This window comes from Gadus macrocephalus, chromosome 16 (assembly GCF_031168955.1).
Source record: "Gadus macrocephalus chromosome 16, ASM3116895v1".
In the NCBI taxonomy this organism is placed as follows: domain Eukaryota; kingdom Metazoa; phylum Chordata; class Actinopteri; order Gadiformes; family Gadidae; genus Gadus; species Gadus macrocephalus.
This window is the reverse complement of record NC_082397.1, coordinates 2,163,285-2,183,436: the sequence shown is the minus strand read 5'-3', so window position 1 is coordinate 2,183,436 and position 20,152 is coordinate 2,163,285. Positions and strand designations below refer to the sequence as shown.

Here is a 20,152-nt window from a genome sequence, read left to right as displayed (position 1 = left end):
GCCAACTATTATTCAACTATTATCAATACGAAGTAAATCAACAAAAATACATAGTTTTTATCCTCGTTTAATTGTGTGAGACACTTGTCACTGCCAGCAACCATTTAAATGCGTCTGAACGTCAATGATTTGGACTAGGCTAGATATTGGTCATTCGAAATGAAGCCCTCCTCCAAGTCAGGGGAGCCGGCCGCGTTGAAGTCAATGAAAGCTCGCTAACTTTTTGCTGTCTATCAAGCAGAGACAGCTTTTCATTGGCGCAAGAAAATTCGCCCTCGGGTCGCACCAGTGTGCGCCCCAGGCCAACAATGGTATCGCTTTTCTTTTTTGTTATCACCCCATGATTGGACAATTCAGCGAATCAATCAAATATGCTAACGCCCTCAGCAGCATTCGCGCAACACAACTAGTAGAGAAGAGATAGATCGCTTGCTCAGAGAGTTGTAAGTAGGCCTTTCCATCCTTTTCAGTGGAGGAATTGGACTCCACACACAATATACAATAATTGGCTTTTTCCCGTTATAGCATTTATTTCAGTAGCATAGTATTAAGGGTTTCGTTCAGTTACAGCAATTGTCAATAGTATACGTTTGAAATGTTTCATTGGCTAAAGCAACTGACAATATTACAACATTTTGGGTTTCCTTCACTGACATCAAACCACTCAGTATGATATAGGCCTATTATAAAATACAAGTTCCACCTTCTGCGTCAGTGCCACACCATCACAAGCAATCGACCCCGTCCGGACGGAGCTAAAAAGAAAAAAAAAACGTTTGGAAGGGGGGCCACTGGAGGGTACGAGCTCAGTTTTATGGGGGCATTGGCACTGGCACTGGCACTGGCCCTTGACTTTAGAGCCCTTGAAGTAAACGGGTTCCTCTTGCCCTCAAATTGGATGTGGCGTTGTCAGGCATAGAAGGTCATATCTTACCTATAGTTTTATCACCCCTTGTGCACAAATAAAGTCATGGAAAAGAAACCGGTACTGATGGAAATCCTGAAACACAGCGGAAGTAGGGGTGAAAACGAAAGTAGATATCGCATCTGAAATAGTCACGTAGCCTACGTTTACTGGAAACCATGGAAGGTAAGCCGAGTTTATCTCCAACTACCTTTGGACTTTGTAACATTGTGGTGTAGCCTACCTTTTATAAGGCTACTTTATGACGTGATATGCGCATCGTTTTTTAGAAGTAATGCGATCGATCAGTGCGGTGTGCAGGGTTTAGTTGTAGGGCCTAGGCTAATGTAGAGTCCGGTCCGTACTGTTGTAACATTACTAAATGTGGACTGAGTTCAGATCCAGTGTCCTTGTGTTCTGTTGACTCCTGGTGTGACTCAAGTAGTTGATGTTTATCTCTTAACTGTCTGTGGAACCAGGAGTTCACTCACTTTCACACTGAACTGTTTCCTGACTTGTCCAATTCCACAACACTATAAAGGGGGTTTGTTGTGTATAGGTCTATTTAAAATACAATGTATAATTAATAACCATAGGCCTATTGACTTGTGATATAAGTCGACTATTCTGGCTGCGTTCAGTAGGCCTAGTCTGTCTGTATCGAGTGGACTCACGTTTCCTGCATATTGTTCTGCACAACAGAGATGGTCTACAGTAGGAAGGGAGGTACCCCTACCTGTTGTAGAACCGAGCACAGCAATGCTCTTAGAATCTCCACGAAGGTCTTCTACTATAGGCCTACTCTAAATAAATTATTGTGTGCAAATATTTGTCTGCAAAAGAAGATACATTTATAGATGTTGGGATTGATAGATTAAAAAAGTGCCTTTAAAGCCAGGCCGAATGGGAGTTGATACACCACACAAACACACAATAAACTGTTGATAAGTAACGCTGGCCGTATTTAATTAGTCCCAAAATACTCGGATAATAGGCTCCAGATTGAGAAATCCCTAGTTTCCTTTAACTCTCTTTCAATCAAATCTATAAACATGTGGTTATTCAGATAATTATACACCAACGATACATTCTGATTCCTTGATTAATCGATTTGGATAAATTAGACGATACGTGACTAACATGATATGATACATCCGATCTCTTACGATGTAAATTGACATGAAAACTCTGCAAGTTGTGGTCATGTTGAGAGTCCAGTTGGGTTATTTGTGGAATTTTGAAAAAAATCACACTGAAAAATTATGTTTATTAGTAGTAACCAAAGGAAGTCAGCTGTTCAATTTCAGTATTTTGCTGAGTAAAAATAACTAAAAATGTACGTAACATGTCTATAAAGTAGAAGCAAAATACATGATCCAAGATCATGCTACAGCACCAGACCAGAGAAAGACTGTTAAATGTTTTCATGTTAACAATCGTTTATTGGAGTATAACATTTCTTACACACTCACACACACACTCAATGACCAGATACAGGGAATGCTGTGTAGTGCATGACAAAACCTGTCCCCTCTTTCTCTTACTCTCTCTTTCTCACAAAAGCCACTGCGCTCATGTTGCCCAGTGTGCGCTGGCTTGAAGAGAAGGTTGCTTCTGATTCTGATTCTGATTCTGATTCTGGTAAGAGTTCTGGTTCTTCTGGTTATTTTCTCACGCTATACCTCCAGGCTTCTCCCTACTTCCCTCTCACCCTCCCTTCTTGTTTTGTCTTTTTGCCAGACTCCAGTGCTGAGTTTGATGAAGATAATAAGGGTGAGCAGTTACACTCTTCCATTGAGCTTTGAGTCACAATGACTAGGTGATCAGACAACAGAAGTATTGCATTCTGTTGTGTGTGTGTCTATAAAGTTCATAGGGATGCTTCTGTACAAAACGTATCACTGCTAACTGCAGAATTGTGTCTGGTTGCAGATTTACCATTCCTCCATCTCACCCTCCCTTCTGCTTTGTCTTTTTTCCAGTTGCCAGTGCTGAGGTTGATGAAGGTGAGCAGCATGCTGCCTGCCAGTGTATCATGAGGCCGACTGTTATTGGAGGGCTTAATGTACACATTACTCTCACACTGGACATGCTGTCGGTTTTGTTACTGACAGTAATTATTTATCCTGACAGAGGAGATGCACTTCAAGTCACGTTGTGAAAAATGTAAAACAGCTCAGCAGGTGAATTTAAACAAAATACATACCTTCACATTTACATTACACAAATTACCTTAAAGTTAAACCAATAAGTTGTATTGATCTTTATTGTTGTTGGCTTCTGCTTTTTCTTTTTTACAGAGTTCTGAGTATTTGAAGATTACCCCAAGCAAGATTTCTAAGTGGAGCTTCCAGTGAGTGACATTCGGGCCTCAGAATAATCAGAATAATATATTCATCACAACCATAAACATATTCTGTTTTAATGTGTGTGTGTGTGTGTGTGTGTGTGTGTGTGTGTGTGTGTGTGTGTGTGTGTGTGTGTGTGTGTGTGTGTGTGTGTTAGGGTACAGCTGAAAGGCAAAGGGACCTATGAGTGTTCGGCTACAGGTCTGGTGTTTGAAGTGTCGGAGCAGGCTCTGGTCCGCTACTCGGTCCTGTCCTGGTTCCAATTCTCTGAGTTCCTCCAAGACTCCTGGAGGCCCGCTGGATCGATTTGGAATGTGGATGTGGTCAACAAGGATCCATCTGTGCTCAAGTTTATCCATTTCCCCCACTCTCTGTGCCTTGCTGGTAAGAACACACTGTGACTGTTGAATTAGGGCCGTATTTTGCACCCAGCGCAATTGACTTTCTACACTGATGCATGCATCGTTGCTATTTTGCACCCAGCGCAAGGCCGATTTTCCCCCTGCAGCAAACCTGCGCCACTAAACTTGCTCCCCGAGAGGCGTGTCGGCGAAAAGGAGAGGGGTGTTCAGGCACAAATGATACATGGTGCTATCTTACAGGTCGATAAAACAATTGCACAACTGACCGAAAAATACCTGGTCTAAGTGCACTAGCGGATAGCCTAGTTGGTGTTGCTATTTTGACGTACCTTGGCAGGTTGGAACTGCAACATAGGCTTACACACCAGTAGGCTATACACAGCAAAAACATGCAAATTATTTGCCTGATTTAAATATTATGATGATTGTTGAAAAAAAAATGAATGAACACTGTAGTAGGCTATGCCATGCGTTAAAATAATAATAATAACAATAATAAACTGGAGCAAAGTAGGCTATATCCCAGCCTTCCAAAACAAAATCTTGTTTTAGGGTAAATGCTTTTAGGATTGATGAGTATTTGATCGTTAGAAAACATTGTTTTACCGCAAGTGAGTGTTTAAAAGAGTGAATGAATGCGGGTATGTGCACCCATCTGTTTAAACACATGGAAACTAAACACGTAATGCATAATACAGTGGCAATGGCAATGTAAGTTAACGGGGGGACACATGCATATTATGAACACAAGTCGATGACGATAATGTATAAAATACTGGTAAGAAACTATGTTTGTTCATGTATTGCCGCATATCATTAAATACACCCACAGGGCCGCTTTTCATATGTGTATTAAGTTTTCTTTGCCAAAATGTACATGACGACTCAGTATTTCTGAAGTTGTAGAAGAAAACGCTATCCATGTGTGAATTAGGCCATATTATTTGGCCATAAACTGAGCCATTTGAAGTTTGAAATTCATGTGGTCATGCATCTGTCTCATCAGAGACTGCAAACACGCTGTCAAAATATCAACTCGTCAGGTTAAAATGTGCTCATGGCTCTTAAAGGGGATAGGAGATGGCACTCTCATTGTTGTTACGCCCAAAACACACCTACGGGTATTCAGACCAACCCATTTTAGATTTGCGTCGGGCACAAGAGTCATTTATCCGCCGGTATAATAGCAACAGCGCCAGAGATCCGCCCACAAAGCTAGTTCCGTTTCGCGCTTCTCACTTGCGTTTCAGATCGTAAAATAGGGCCCTATGAATCTCTGTGTGCCTGGCAGCTTTGGCAGTGTTTTGTTGACCAACCATTCTGGTAATTTCTTTGATTTCAAATTGGGCTGACTTATGCAGCTCACATTAACTTTTGATACTCGATATTTGGTTTGTAGTTTTTAATGACATTTTTTTTTTTGTTGAATTGAATGTTAGAAAAATACGAAATAGGCAAAGTAATGACATCTTTCTAATATTTATTTATTATCATGGGACTTTGGGAGGGCGTTCCATCACAAGGCTCCCAGTCTAGTTTTCCCCTTGTTTTCACATTTTGCAAGATCCCTGCTTATTTTTAAAACGTAATCTGGATTAGAAAATCATCTCTAGAACAACTTGTAACAACATGTATTTCTCCAGACTTATGATTCTATGTATATACTGGCAATTATCATTTCCCAACGGGCTCATATAATGTAATGTAACTTTTCCATAGAACCTGAGCATGAGCTGAGCTTCAGTGTTCTGCATGTAAAGGATCGCCATGCCAACATTGAGACGACGGTGGACTTCACGTCAAGCCATGTTAAATGGCGCGTGTCCTCGCTTTCTCCTGTGGGTCTCATCATTCCGAGCAGTCTGCAGGTGAAGCACCATGCGTTGGTGCTGATTTACAAGGAGCGGATCAAATCCAAAAAAAAGATATCAATCTTCCACGTGTTTTTGGCCTCGAACGACGGCTCTGAGATCCAGGTGATGAAGCAAAACGGATCAACAAGTCAGTAATGGGACGAGAGTCCCTGTGTGTTGATAAACAGGATAAACGGACAGACTACACTAAACTGGGCTATGGTAAAATGAGCTAAGCTGTGCTAGACCAAGCTGGGATAAACTTGGCTAAACTTGGCTATAGGCTAAACTGGGAGAGACTAGGCTGGACTAGGCTAGCCTAGAATGCACTAAGTGAAACTGCGCTAGGCTAGGTAACTCAGTGTAACATCCTTGAGGGTGCATCTGTCTTTCTGTTTCTGTGATCTGCTATCTTGAAAATAACCCACACCTCACATAATAATGATAATAATAATACTAAATGTTATTTATAACACACTTGACATCAACTCAATGACCTCAAAGTGCTACAATGCACATGAGAAAGGATAAAAACAACATAAAAGACAAAAATACCATCCTCTTACTCTCATTTTTTCCTGCACATCTTGTTCCTGTGTGTGCAGGCTATTGAAGAACAGGTGCTCTCTTCTCATAAGATATTGATCAAGATGTACAAATCGGCCGCCTGTAGGCTGGGAGAGAAGTTCCACTGCCTCACAAGCAAGCCAAAAGGGCAAATTGAACCCCCGGTATGTATTGTGAACCTTTTTATTCTCATTCACATGTGCCTTAACCTGCAATGAAAAGTTGTCATTTAATATTCAAACAGAAAGATAATTGATAAATATCTAACTTTGTGTGTGTGTGTCTGTGTGTGTGTCTGTGTACAGAAACTAGAATTTGTTAATAAATTGTTAGCGTCTAAGGGATTTTTTGAAGCACGCTTCGGTGAGCGTCCTCCTTTCGAATTGTTTCTGAAGGACTCTGACTGTGATGAGCCTTTGTGGTCTGCTACAATCAGAGAAGGTAACCGATGGACACAACTGGAATTGTTTTTGTGGTTTGCATCGTGAGACTCTGATGCTCTTTTCTGTGACAAATTCTAGAGGATTGGAAATTCAAGAAGAAACCAAGTGTAAAACCAAGACGTAGGTTATTACCTTTCAAGAAGACCCAAGTGGCAAACATCAGACCGGGAGGTATACTTTTCTTTGTGATGCTGTGTTCTTTGGATCATTGGTCTTCCAATCAGATAGTAGGATAATTAAGTAAATTGAATCAGCGCAAAGCCACATTACTATAAACTATTGGAGTTAAGCTGTGTTTATCTTAACAATGCACAAGGGACGAACAATATTTAAATGTACGATCAGGGTCATCGTCAATTCATTTTTTTGTTGTTGTGTGTGACCAAGTGGGGGTGAAAAACGGTTTTATATTTACCCCAATAAAGAAGTTGAATTAATCAACTATCGTGATTGCACGCTGTCATTAGGTATTCAGAGTATCTGTTGATACATTATACGTTATTTAACATTGCCTTTTGATTCCAGGGGAGCTTCAAAGGATCCGTTCTGAATGTGTGCAAAGAGTTTCAATCTCAGTTATCAAAGGTCTCCTGGATGACCTTTGGCAGCAGAAGGTGTTCAGTACTGAGGACAAGGACACTGTGATGGAGAACCACAAGATCAGAGCAGACCAAGCACGTTGTCTGATCGACATGGTGATGGGGAAAGGGGAGAGAGCAAGTCAGATAATGATTGATAGTATGAAGGAGAGGGATCCTGAATTATGCATCACATTGGGCCTGATCTCTTCTCCTTCATTGAAGTAATTTTAAAGAAACTTTTTTTGACAAGACAAGCTGAAAAAGTAAATGATGCTGTCATGTTCAGAATAGATCCTCCATCCTGGGCTACTACATGTGTACTAAGCTGTTCCCCTCAGTTACCTCCTATATCCAAGTATAGATAAGAATTTTGTTACATTATATTATAATAATGTTAGTATTGTTGTGATCATGGAGTTTGTAAACAAAGTTGACATTATGCCAAAGAAAGAATACATTTTTGCTTCTCTTGACATTTTTAATAATCCACTGAATTTTATTCAGGTTGCATTTTTTACATTTTCATATCAGTTTTATTTTTTATATTTTATATATTTTTTATATGTTATCATGGATATGACCAAAATCAAACTTGCAGGGTTCTAACCATAACATTAGCCTGACACAGGAATGTTCAGACCTCTGTTCGGGGCAAAATAAAATGGTCAAACATATGCTTTCTTGCTTCATTTGTTTGACATATTTATATACACGATAATGCAACACATTTAATATCAATACACTTTAGTAACAATTGAATCACTGAATAATCAATGTGCAACAGGTTAAACCAGCCTTCAACACGCGAACTACCACCGCAGGACAGGAGAGCCCCCTTGTCATGTTCATTATCAGCATTTTGCAATTAACCGGATTTTAACAACACCACCACCCTGCGTCCAATACTACAAACCACCTAGGTGTCTACTTTTGGGCTCCTCCCACATGCACTGGTACAAGCACATTAATAAAACTCCATTATACTATAATTCAAGGAATGAATGAGAATAAAGACAACTCGGACCATAGGTCCATGAACTGGCACAGAGAAGATTAACGGCTAGAAACCTAGAATGACAAAGGTGCATGTAACGACCCAACAAGGGAACAAATGAAGTTAACACATATATGGTAGCCTATATATGGGGAGAGACTGTTACGGCCACCCTTACAACACGGCTCGCGATCCGGCGGCCCGCAACGTATTAAGAATACATAGACCAAAGTTCCCGATCACAATAGTGGTGACGTTTATTCACAGAACTTCCAACAAAAGGACACTCATTAAAGAAACAAAAAGGTTGGACGAAGCCTGGGCCAGCCACGCATTGGGCCGTCGAAGCCAGCACTTCCTCCCTACAGTTCCCATCCTCCGCTATATAAAACAAATACGAAAACAAATAGCAGTCCTCCAAGTAGGATTCAGAAGGCAGCTCGGGTCAGCGTGAAGACGTCAGAATGAGAGACCCCATCGGGAGCACAGGCCACGCCTTAAGTAGCCGTAGCTCCACCCCCAGGAATCGGGAACACCTGCGAGGAAAGAAGAGAATAGAGCGGGTGGAACAAGAAGAAAAAGGGGAGGCGCGTAACACCTCCACCCTAAGTTAGTGTTTTCCTCTAGTTTAGTTTTTCCCAAACAAAAAAAACAGAAAACAAGGAAAACACAACAATCTCAGACACTGATTTACAAGCGCGACAACGCATCTGCTACCACGTGATCCTTGCCTCGAATATGCTTAATAACTACGTTGAAGGCCTGGAGGAAAATGCTCCAACGCATCAGCCTTTGCCCAACCGGTCAAACACCTCACTTAACTGCTCCATGTGATCCTGCCAGGTATCAGAATGAACCACCACATCATCCAAATAGGCTTCGCACCCAGATACCCCCACGAGACCGTGTTCGCTAACCTTTGGAACGTAGCGGGCGCACTACGCATCCCGAAAACCATCACCTTGTACTGCAAGAAATCAGGCGTTACGAAGGCTGAGATTTCCTTTGCACGTTCCGTTAACGGGACCTGCCAATACCCCTTTAGCAGATCGAGTTTCGTCACGTACGACGCGCTGCCAACACGATCTACACAATCCTCCACTCTAGGCAAAGGGTAACTGTCCGGCTTTGTCACATTGTTCACTTTTCGGAAGTCAGTACAGAAACGATCTGATTTATCTGCCTTGTCAACTAAGAGACAGGGCGAACTCCACGAGCTCAAACTGGGCTCAGCAATCCCGTGCTCCAGCATGTACCCAACTTCCTTCTTAAGACGGCGCCGCTTGTCCGGGTTCACCCGGTAGGCATGCTGCTTGATTGGTGGAGAACCGCCTACATCAATATCATGCTGCAGAACTGAGGTACAGGAAGGAACGTCAGAAAACAACTCAAAGCGTGAAAAGATCAAACCTGCAACATCAGCGCGTTGAAGGTCAGGTAGGTGAGCCAAATGAGTCAACATTTCAGAGTTCTTTAACCTCCCCTGCACTAGTGCTTTGGACGGAACCTCCACATCATCCTCCCCCGTCCCCAGCGCAATCCCGACCCCGACACTTCCAACGCTGCACACCGCCAAAGTACAGGCGGAGCCGGGTTTAGCGACACCGTCGGCCACCTCCTCAGACACGAGCGAACCACGCCCTTCGAACACTTCAGAAAAGCTTACCTCCCCAACCTCTCCAGACGACGACTGGCCAGAGATAGGTGTAGCAGTCACATCCACAAAACTGCCAGAGAGACCAACTTCATCGTCCAAGGGCCGGTGTTTTCCCATCGCACGGGTTACGGCACACGCAGAAAAAACTCCAGGATACTTCTGAGCCAAACTATCGTTACTCTCCGTAACCATAGGAACCACCGTCACTTCAGGTTTTACCAACACCCTGCCCCCAGCTAGATCATTTCCCAAAAGAAAGGACACTCCTTCAATCGGGAAACAGGGACGAACACCGACAACCACCGGACCGGTCACCAAATCTGACTCGAGGTAGACTGTATGCAACGGTGACCCCATGCACTGCATCCCAAAACCACGGACAATTACACTTGAACCCACACCGGACGCACTAGAAAGGGGCAAAATATCACTCAGAATAAACGACTGGGACGCTGCTGTATCCCTCAGAATAGTCACCGGCACTTTACTCCCCCCCTGAGTTAAAGACACTTCCCCCCTCATCAAGAATGGTGCATATACGTCCAGCTCTGAATCCCGATCACAATAGTGGTGACGTTTATTCACAGAACTTCCAACAAAAGGACACTCATTAAAGAAACAAAAAGGTTGGACGAAGCCTGGGCCAGCCACGCATTGGGCCGTCGAAGCCAGCACTTCCTCCCTACAGTTCCCATCCTCCGCTATATAAAACAAATACGAAAACAAATAGCAGTCCTCCAAGTAGGATTCAGAAGGCAGCTCGGGTCAGCGTGAAGACGCCAGAATGAGAGACCCCATCGGGAGCACAGGCCACGCCTTAAGTAGCCGTAGCTCCACCCCCAGGAATCGGGAACACCTGCGAGGAAAGAAGAGAATAGAGCGGGTGGAACAAGAAGAAAAAGGGGAGGCGCGTAACAGAGACTGATGAGGGAATTAGGTGCAGGTGGGAAGATGAGGAAGGAAGGGGAAGGGAATGAAGCGATCTCAGATGGGAGGGGTAGGATCCTTGAAGCAAGGGCCTTGCTTCAAAGATCCTACCACTTAGGGGAAGAGTCAGAGGACATCCGGGGGACAGTTGGAGAACAGCAACTAAAGGACATAGAGCTGACCAGGGCCTCTTCTGCTGCAGTGTGAGTACCTCATTCGGTAGGTTGGTTCCCTCGGTACATCGCTGGGGTTCTTTCAGAGGTTGGTATCAGAACAACGGATTCAGGCTTCACAGAACCACCGGTAGTTCTGGGACAGACGACAGCCTGGCCCCAATTCAGCCATTCTTCAATCTGAAGAATAGAGTCAGAGAGCTCTTATGAGTCTGAGTTAGGTTGGAATGGCATATCGGCATGCAGATAAAGCAATTTGAATTTGATTGATTCATTAATGAATCCTACAGGACCCTTTTATACGTCCAAAAAAAGGAAGAACCATTATATCAGCGCAAATAGCACACTTCCCAGTGTGACCAAGAGAGGTCGCTGCAGACACTTCCTAAAGAGATCCCACACATGTGGAAGCAAATCACTCCCATAATATTTAGAATTTGAAAAGCCATTGCATTTTGTATACGAAAATTAAAACAAACAATTTAAAATTGACAACATTGAAATGTTTCAATGTTATCAATTCAATTGTGTTTACATTTTGATACACACAATAAAATAGCTTTAAAAAAATAAAGAATAACTTGTGCAATTAATACTTTGAATGTTGTTAGCAGAGGTGGTTTGCTCCACAGTCCTGGCGTGCATACCCAGTCCTAGGCCGACTTAATATACGGAGGAAATAACACTCAGTGGGGCATCAGTCAGTAGCCTCGTGAGACCATCCTGATCTCGCGATCTCCATTGTATTAACTCGCAGATCAGTCTGGTAACCTGCGATAGAGAAAATTTGGAGCCGATCGCTAAATGACTGGCCAATCAGCGTTGATTTTGGGGCGGGCTTAGGTGTGACGCAACGAGAAGCGACTGTTCAGCCTAATGGCGTGTTCCTCAATCCTTTGACGCCAGACTTCCGAGTCGAAAGTCGAAGATCTCCCAGCTTTCTTGCGGCATTTCTCGGAGGCACGCCCCCTTTTTGTCTTCATCTTTCGGAATTCTGAGAGTAGACCGAGACAGAATTTTGAAAAATATTCTCTTTGTATTTGTACCACGTTGGTCATTTTAATTTTTTCTTTACACACTTGATTGCGTTGCTACTTTATTCCGGTCGCCAATTCATATATTGCATGGTCTTGCTGTGCGTGCAATACAATGTAAAGTTGTGTTGTTTGTTTTCAGGCTGGTTTGCTAAAGAGGCTAATGTAGCTAACCAATTTCATGACACAATCACGATGACGAAAAAGAACACACCATAAAAACAACACGGCGGCTTCCGTTGATCTGATTGGTTGATTTGGCCCGTCTATCACCAACATAGTTGGCGATAGATGGATGGTTTATCCAATCAGCTAACGCCCCTTCTCAATAGTTCCCAGATGGATATGCTGAGCAAATGTGAATCAATCCATCTGGCGGAGACAGGTTAATCAGTCAGTGCTGTTTGACTGGAACTCAAAGTCGTTTATTAAACACATGCGTAGTTGAACTCGCCTCTAGGTCACATGCTCTCTCAGGGACATCAGGGTTGAAATTAGAAATAACTTTGAGGTAGGCCTTCCTACCTCAAAGGTAGGCCTACCTACCCTTTCTTGTAAAATAGATTTTTAATCTCAATTTAATTTTCTTATCTGGTTAAATAAAAGTTTGATTGATTGATTTACGTTTCAAACTATGTGGCTTTATTACAACATATTTTCAACTTCACTTTGCACTACAGCACTCACCGCATTTCCTGCAAGAACTGCATTTTCTAATTAGCCTTAGTAAAAGCTTAATAAAGTTGTTATCTATCTATCTAGCCATCTTGTCGTAACCATCCAAGCGGTATACATACGAGCCAAGGGAATGTGAAACGATGTTCTATTTCATGTAGGCTACGCCGTCTAGGCTTCGCCTTATGGGCTTGTCCCGTGAGCGCGAGCACTGAAAATTTAAACTATGCACCAATCAACATGGGCACCGCCCACATTTCCCGAGGTACCGTGTATATAAGGCGGCGCATACCGCCGCGCATCCTCCCATTTCTTTCAGCAATTGTACTGATCAAACGAAAAAGAAGAATGACTTCCAACCTTCAAACCGGCGGCAGCGGCGTGGGCGAGGCCACGGACCAACGGCCCTCTTCAGGGCCACTGGAGAGCGCTCCTATAAGAGCTAGGGGGCCCTTTTCAGGGCCTCAGTGCGCCTCCTGTCCCGCTTCCCTGGCGCCGGGTGACGGGCAAGCGCCGTCCCCCACCCTTTATGGGGTTGGTGGAGACCAGGCTACGGGACCCAGCGGCAAGCACGGCTCTGGCAGCAGAGGTGGCCCGTCTCTTGGAGAAGGGGGCCATCACTGCCGTTCCCCCCCAGGAGTCACACCTAGGGTTTTACTTCCGCTACTTCCTGGTTTCCAAGAAGTCAGGGGAGAAGAGACCTATTCTGGATCTGTGTGTTCAACAGATTCGTTGCTGCGAGGAAATTGAGAATGCTCACTGTCAGAGCGCTGCTCCGATGTGTGAGAGAGGGCTACTGGTTCACATCCCTGGATCTCAAGGATGCTTACTTCCACGTCCCTGTTCGGCAGGCGCACAGGAAGTTTCTCTGTTTTGCCTTCATGGGGGCGGCGCACGAGTACCAGTGCCTGCCATTCGGCTACACCCTGGCCCCGCGCACCTTCTCGAAGTGTGTGGAGACGGCGTTGGGACCGCTCAGGCGTCAGGGAAAGACGCCATCCTGTTGGCACTCTCCCGCTTTCGTGTTCGCAGAAACGTGACCGCGCTGTCCACCATGCGCCTGTTAGGGCTGATGGCAGCCGCCCATCCTGTGGTTCCCCTGGGTCTGCTCTTTATGCGCAGACTCCAGCCGGGGGTTTGCTCGCCAACGGTTGGACCCCATGCGACACAAGCTCAGGGTGCTCCTCGTACCCCGTTCGGTGTCTCCAGACCTGGAATATTGGAAAAGACCCTCCGCCCTTCTCAGGGGTGTTCCCCTGGGCAGAGTGACGTCCTACGTAGTGGTCTTCACGGACGCCTCGTTGACGGGTTGGGGAGGAACGTGCCTCTCTCACTCAGTGGGAGGAGAGTTATCAACACTATCCAGAGTGCTCGTGCACCTTCTACTTCTTCCCTCTATGCGGCGAAGTGGTGCTCTTTCTCTGATTTTCATAATACTTATTGGAAAAAGGTTTGGCCTTTTCCACTATCAAGGTCTATGCGGCAGCTGTTTCGGCTGGCCATGCAGGCTGTGATGGTGGACCGATCTTCAGCCATCCACTGGTCAAGAGATTCTTGCGTTGGGCTAGACGGGTTAGGCCTGTTTTGCACGTGCTCAAACCACACTGGGATCTCCCCACCGTGTTGTGCGGGTTGTCCAGGGACCCTTTCGACGCTCTGTCTCAGGCCCCTTTGGATGCCCTGTCCTTTAAAACAGCACTCTTATTGGCTTTGGTTTCTGCCAAGCGGGTCTGTGAGTTGACCGCTCTGTCTGTCAGCCCGAGCTGCTTGTTGCTAAACGAGGACAGCTCTTTTGCGCTGCTCAGACCTAATCCTGCGTTCCTCCCAAAGAAGATTAATAGTTCTTTCCGGTCGAGAGATATTGTGCTTAAGGCTTTTCACCCCCCGCCTCTTTCTAGTGAGGCGGAGGCGGAGTTGCATCTCCTGTGCCCGGTGCGGGCGCTCGGCCGCGTTCCGCTCCACACAAGTTTGTTTGTGTGTTATAGCGACGCTAGCAGGAGCCGCGCTCTCTCCTAACAGCGGTTTTCTCGCTGGATATGTGGGGGTGTTTGCTTAGCCTACTCTCGGCAGGGCTTAGCGCCACCATTGGGCGGTAAAGCTCACTCGACACGGGTCGTGGCCGCTTCAACGGCTATACTCAAGAGGCGTTTCGGCGGAAGACATCTGCGCGGCTGCGTCGTGGTCTTCCCTCAGCCCCTTTGTCCGTTTTTACATGTTAGACAGGTCCAGGGGCTCACTCGGCAACACTGTGTTGGAGTCCGGGACCCCTTCTACAGCTTAAGAATATAGGCATGTTCTTTTAAGCGGCATCGTTAAAATTCCTCTCGCCGACTGGCGAGTTGGACTTGACTGCCAGTATTTCTCTCCCGCCGGACTAGAGGGGTTCCTATTGGCTAACCAATTGACGAGTTGGTTTTGTCGGCCAGTATAGCACTGCCGCCGTTTTTTTTTTCAAATAAGAAACGGACGAGAGAAGCCCCTTGTTGTAGAGTCGAACTCCATAGCTCCGCCCCCGGTGGTAGCGGACCTAATCGAAACCGTATTACTCTGGTTTTTCTCTTCACTTTTCATGGATTCCATGAAGCACGGATTGGGGCCGGAGTCTTTACAGACTCACTTCTTTCTCTTGATCATCGCCTTGCTTGATCTAGGAGGAATTCGTTTTTTATTAGGCTGTTGTGTTATGCACATCCTCTGCTTCTTTGAGTCTTATGTGCCCTGGTGCCTTACGTTTTTTGACTGGGGTCCAGCAGGAGTACATTGATTGGGCTCCGCTCGCAGCTTCGCCTAAGCCCATAAGGCGAAGCCTCCCCGATGGTCTGGTGGAAGAGACAGACATCGTTGAGGTGAAGGGCCCATTCTGGTGGCGGGACCATACGGTTGAGCTCTCAGTGCAGGAGAAGTCCTTCTACCTTCATCAGGATGAAGGTACCTTCGAACAGGGATGCTAATGATCCAAAACATCCAAGGAGAACAATGGGTATAATGAAGGTAATTATACCTTAATTTAGTGATATCATTTGTTGTGTTTTTTTTTAATTCTGCTGAAAGCGATTCAAACACCAAATTCAAGTACATTTTATTTCACTGTGGTGGGCTCTGCAAACTGGAACTAATTTATCCAGATGAATCGAAAATCCTCAATGGATTCTGGATTCACTAAAGCACAGCAGAGCTGCACCACCACATCAGCGTCGCTTCGCAAGCTGTGCGGAATGAAACGCAGGATTTTAAATTCTTTCAAATGGGCTTTTGCCCTTTCAACATGGATCCTGGTCCCTGCAATGTCTTAAGTTAATTTGATCACTCTTTCAACCTGCCATGATTAAAAAATGGAGGTATGTTGACACTAACTCCTTCTGGCACAATGGCTAAGATTAGAAATCCCTTATCAGCAAGTATGAGATCACCTGACTTGAAGACCTCCAGGATTCCAAGATGGCCTTGTGAGAACCAGATCAAGAAGAAATCTCAAGATTTCTTCCTTGCTGATTCAAGGGAGTTTTTTCTTGCCCGTGTGGGGGCATGGGTAAAGGGGGGTGTCACAAATATTTGGCCTGTTAAGCTCTTTGAGACTGTAATGGTGATTATGGGCTATACAAATAAAATTGAATTGAAATAAAATTGAATTGATACAATTTGCTGCATACATACGCAAACATATGTACACATACACAAACAAATACACAGATGTAGAGGCAGTGCAAGTACCATTTCTTCAGGAATGGTAAGAATTCTAGTTAAGTCTGTAAATGTAAAACTATAGGTACCAGCTTACAAGAAAAGGTCCTTTTACATTGAACGCAATGTAAAATGTAAAAACGCCAAGTCAACATCATAATTACTAATCATTGAGCTGAATGGGACTAATAGCTTTACACTAATGTATCCCATAATCTATTGAATGCTGTTGAATTATATTAATGTCATTAACGTTTTAATTGATATTGAATATGTTGGAATGACTACTACAGAAATATGTTGGACAATGAAGCAAGAAGGCAGCCTTTCCCACAAACCACTTTTATTGTTTCCCCAAACAGACGTCTGAACCTTCCTGGCTCGGGCTCAGAAAGTTAACATAATATATATAAAAACAATGAACTGACACAATACTAGCAATGATCATTATCTTTCTTTGGCATATAGTCAACTTGTTTCAGAAACTCTGTGATCTCAACCATCTAGTCTTGTCTATAGGAGGTACCTGAGGGGAACAGCTTAGTAATAGCAAAGGAAGGAGGACCTATTCTAAACATGACATCATTAATTACTTTAAGTTCAAGACATTTGGAAAAAGATTGCAGACTGAAAACTCATCTCTTGTTTCTATAATTTAGCACTTAAAGAAGTTTCCTTACCGAATGCATTTCATGTACTTGCACGATTCCTGCTCTTTTTGGGTTGAATCTCCCATTGTGGAATGCAATTACTGTAAGTCGCTTTGCACTTAAGTGTCAGTTAGATAAATGTAATCTAAAAGTACAGAATTTAATAAATCTGTCCATATTTTAATTATTGTGGAAGGGGCCGATAACACAGCACAGGGTCCCAACTGATGCTAACGCTTCAAAAATGCCTTGGTACATACAAAGTATGTGCATCTTGACCACTGGTGGAGCAAAGCTTTATGAGCAATTGTGCCATTTAAAGAGTTTATACGGTAAAGATGGACTCGACAAGAGCCTAGCTCTTACGGCTGCTTACACTTTAGAATAATGTCTCTGTTGTCATCATCTGGCCGTATCCCAACGACCAGGATGCATTCACAGACAGCTTCACTGTTTCAGGTTATTCTGCATATCTTCATTGTTCTCTTTGGACAGAGCCATCTAGTTGACTATGGCTACTGCTTAATCAAGTCTGAGGAAGCAAAGAGACACGTCCTTAGTGCACATACAAAAAACAAGTTAAACTCAATTGCAACTGCGACCACATTACATTACTACCACAAATAATATGTAATGTAAACTAATGGATCCTGTAAAAGAGGGGAGCTGCTCAAATGGTCTGGACGTTCACCGTGTGTGGGTGAAGTACGCTACCTGTCAATAACTGACGAGTCTCGGCCGGTACGTCCTCCAGGTCTTCCAGACCTTTCAGCAGGTCCTGAGCTGTGGCCTCTCCTGGTGGTCTTCGGCACTTCCACATCACCAACATCTTCAGCTTCTGCATGGCCACAGATCTATGTTCTGCCTTGATGTCCTCCAAAGCTTTGGTCGTTATTTGCAGATGGATGGCAATCTGCTCCCACTCATTTCCCAGCGTTTTGGCCACATTCATGAGCTCCTTGTCAGTCAGAGTCTTCCCTATGGAGCGGTTTTCAGTGATGCTGTCTGGGAAAAAAAAGACAAAGACAATCCACATACAGGCAGATCAAGTCATCTCAAAAGATAAAACACTCATGAAACATACTTCTTAAACATTTGTCCTGAGACCAATCATCTGATTCAAAAGATGACACCCGCTCACCTGACACATCAACCGTGCAAGGTTTCTTATTGGCCACTTCTTCTGATTTATTTCCATTTCTTTTCAGGCCTCCATTTCCTGAAGACGTACATTATATAAATTGTCAATTTATTTATGGGTAAATTCTGCCCTGTTCCCTTTCAAGGAAATGCTCTGTGACCCTGTGATACCAACTAGCTGTCTTTTCCAGTGACCATCATTGTCCTCTCAGTGGCCAGCAGGGAAAGGCTGGTTAAACGGCCTTGGCCCATTGTGTTACGGGTGTAGGACTTGAGCCACTTTAAACAGGAGAAGCTCCTTTCTACACCTGCAGATGTAGCTCCTATTGTTGCCACTAATGAGAACATTTTGTAAAGCTGAGGCATTGCACTGTCCAACTCCATTGTTAAGGGTTGCAGATAAGGACCCAGGTGCAGACCCAGGCAAAAATATTTATTCATTGGAGGGATTCAAACAAAGGGTAGACAAGTCAAAAAGTCAATCTTAGAGTCAAAACTGTAACGCACAAAAGATCCAGGCAAAGTTCCAGAGAAAGTTTTTCTACGCAGCCCCATTGAAGTCGGTAGACGGTTACTTTCAATAAGCAAATGCACTGTGGCGCTATGGGAATTTATGAGAAGGAAATATAGTCAGTCGACCTGCGATAAGCAGCTGATTCTGAACAAACTCGTCTTCGAGATGGAAGTTTTCTAACGCATTTTTAGTCAATGAAATGTTAACACAACAGTATATATTTGACTTTTTAAGTTTTAGGTGAGGCCAAGCTTCCCTTGTAGTCTTAGAGAAATCGCCACTGATTTACGGGGTTAGGGTGAGTCCACAAACCTGCAACAAACCTATGAAAGGTTTCCGGTCAAATCAGCATTTTTAGAAGAAAATATCTAATATGTTCTCAGAGGAGCCAAGGATCACAGCAAAACCCTTACCTTTATTTTGTGTCCTTGGCTTTGCCACCGCCTTATCGGATATTTGTCCTACGATATGAAAAAGGATCGTCAGTCAGTCTTACGATGTCAACCATACACCTTCCAAGTGTAAGGTTGTATTCCACACAAATGTAATCCCGAGTGGACGATAATGAATCAGTGGATCCCAGTGGATTTAAGGACAAAGAAGCTCCCCTCTTGTCAAAACAAAGCAGGTACTGACCGTTTCTTTAAAAAGTACATTCATGGTAACAACTCACCCACACCAGCAGGAGAAGAGATCAGACCCAGGGTGGAGCATAAGTCAGGGTCCCTCTTCTTCATACTTTCAATCATTATCCGACTTTGTTTCTCCCCTTTCCCGATAACCATGTCGATCAGACACCTTGCCATGTCCGTTTTGATCTTCTTCTTCTCCATCACAGAGTCTTTGTCCTCAGTACTGAACACTTTCTGCTGCAAAAGGTCATCCAGGAGACCTCTGATAACTGCGATTTTAACTGTCTTCACAAATTCATAATGGATCCTTTGAAGCTCCCCTGGAAGAGAAATCAAAAGGCAATATAAAATGATGACGTGCAAACACGATAGTTCAGGCAGGGTGTTCAACACATAGTCCTGAATTGTGGACAACAGAATTTAAGAGACATTGATTAAACTCTTCTTGACCTCTGTATATTTTAAACCGTTTGTCCTACCACCTTGTCCCCCACAACATATCTCATCAATAAGATGTTTGTTTGCTAGACTTGGTTTAATCAAAATATGCTACATTAAGGTCACTTTTCCATAAGAATCAGCAGTTTCTCGTTATATAGTAATTCAAGTGAGATGCAGTCGGTGAGGTGTTCTGTCTTGGGCCAGCTCGGTCAAACGTTGTCCGTTGTCTGTGCTCTTAATGTAACCTATATGTTTGGGGGCCTACTATTTGGCCCAATGTTGTAAGTACAGGTAGGTAGGTGTGTACTGCTATGCATTAATATTTATATTTATCTGTACATAGACCATACAGCAAAGGTACTTAATAAGTAAAACACAAATTGTAGTAGGCTGGGCTAGGGCGAACCTACAAACCTCTAACAAGCCTATGAAAGGTTTCCGGTCAAATCAGCATTTTTAGAAGAAAATATCTAATATGTACTCAGAGGAGCCAAGGATCACAGCAAAACCCTTACCTTTGTTTTGTGTCCTTGGCTTTACCACCGTCTTATCGGATATTTGTCCTACGATATGAAA

General features: G+C 43.9%; 2 protein-coding genes across 6 annotated transcripts in view; one reads left to right on the top strand and one right to left on the bottom strand.

The window, feature by feature from the left end:
* LOC132475106 (uncharacterized) overlaps positions 1-20,152 on the bottom strand; it is a 444,510-nt gene that overhangs the window by 292,838 nt on the left and 131,520 nt on the right. Inside the window, exons 12-16 of the mRNA XM_060076081.1 lie at positions 20,092-20,139; positions 19,177-19,455; positions 18,917-18,964; positions 17,991-18,068; positions 17,564-17,854 (exon numbers count right to left, since the gene is read on the bottom strand). Coding sequence (XP_059932064.1) covers positions 17,564-17,854; positions 17,991-18,068; positions 18,917-18,964; positions 19,177-19,455; positions 20,092-20,139 — 744 coding nt within the window. The remainder of the gene's footprint in view (positions 1-17,563; positions 17,855-17,990; positions 18,069-18,916; positions 18,965-19,176; positions 19,456-20,091; positions 20,140-20,152) is intronic.
* LOC132475116 (NACHT, LRR and PYD domains-containing protein 1 homolog) lies at positions 938-7,732 on the top strand. 5 transcript variants are annotated; one of them, XM_060076106.1, is made up of 12 exons: positions 938-1,090; positions 2,468-2,545; positions 2,645-2,677; positions 2,887-2,910; positions 3,038-3,087; positions 3,205-3,257; positions 3,410-3,636; positions 5,334-5,482; positions 6,073-6,198; positions 6,340-6,475; positions 6,556-6,648; positions 7,003-7,732. In XM_060076106.1, the coding sequence occupies exons 1-12, from the start codon at positions 1,084-1,086 to the stop codon at positions 7,281-7,283; spliced, it is 1,257 nt and encodes a 418-aa protein (XP_059932089.1). In that variant the 5' UTR covers positions 938-1,083; the 3' UTR covers positions 7,284-7,732. The 5 variants fall into 5 exon arrangements, with proteins under 5 accessions (XP_059932089.1, XP_059932087.1, XP_059932090.1 ...); XM_060076104.1 differs by having other exon boundaries at positions 5,334-5,590; XM_060076107.1 differs by lacking the exon at positions 6,340-6,475 and having other exon boundaries at positions 5,334-5,590; positions 6,558-6,648.

What these genes read in the sequence shown, in the direction of transcription:
- LOC132475116 (XM_060076104.1), top strand. An exon ending in GTTTGATGAAGATAATAAGG is followed by an intron (nt 2,678 to 2,886) that starts GTGAGCAGTTAC and finishes TCTTTTTTCCAG; the next exon opens with TTGCCAGTGCTGAGGTTGAT. An exon ending in ATTTCTAAGTGGAGCTTCCA is followed by an intron (nt 3,258 to 3,409) that starts GTGAGTGACATT and finishes TGTGTGTGTTAG; the next exon opens with GGTACAGCTGAAAGGCAAAG.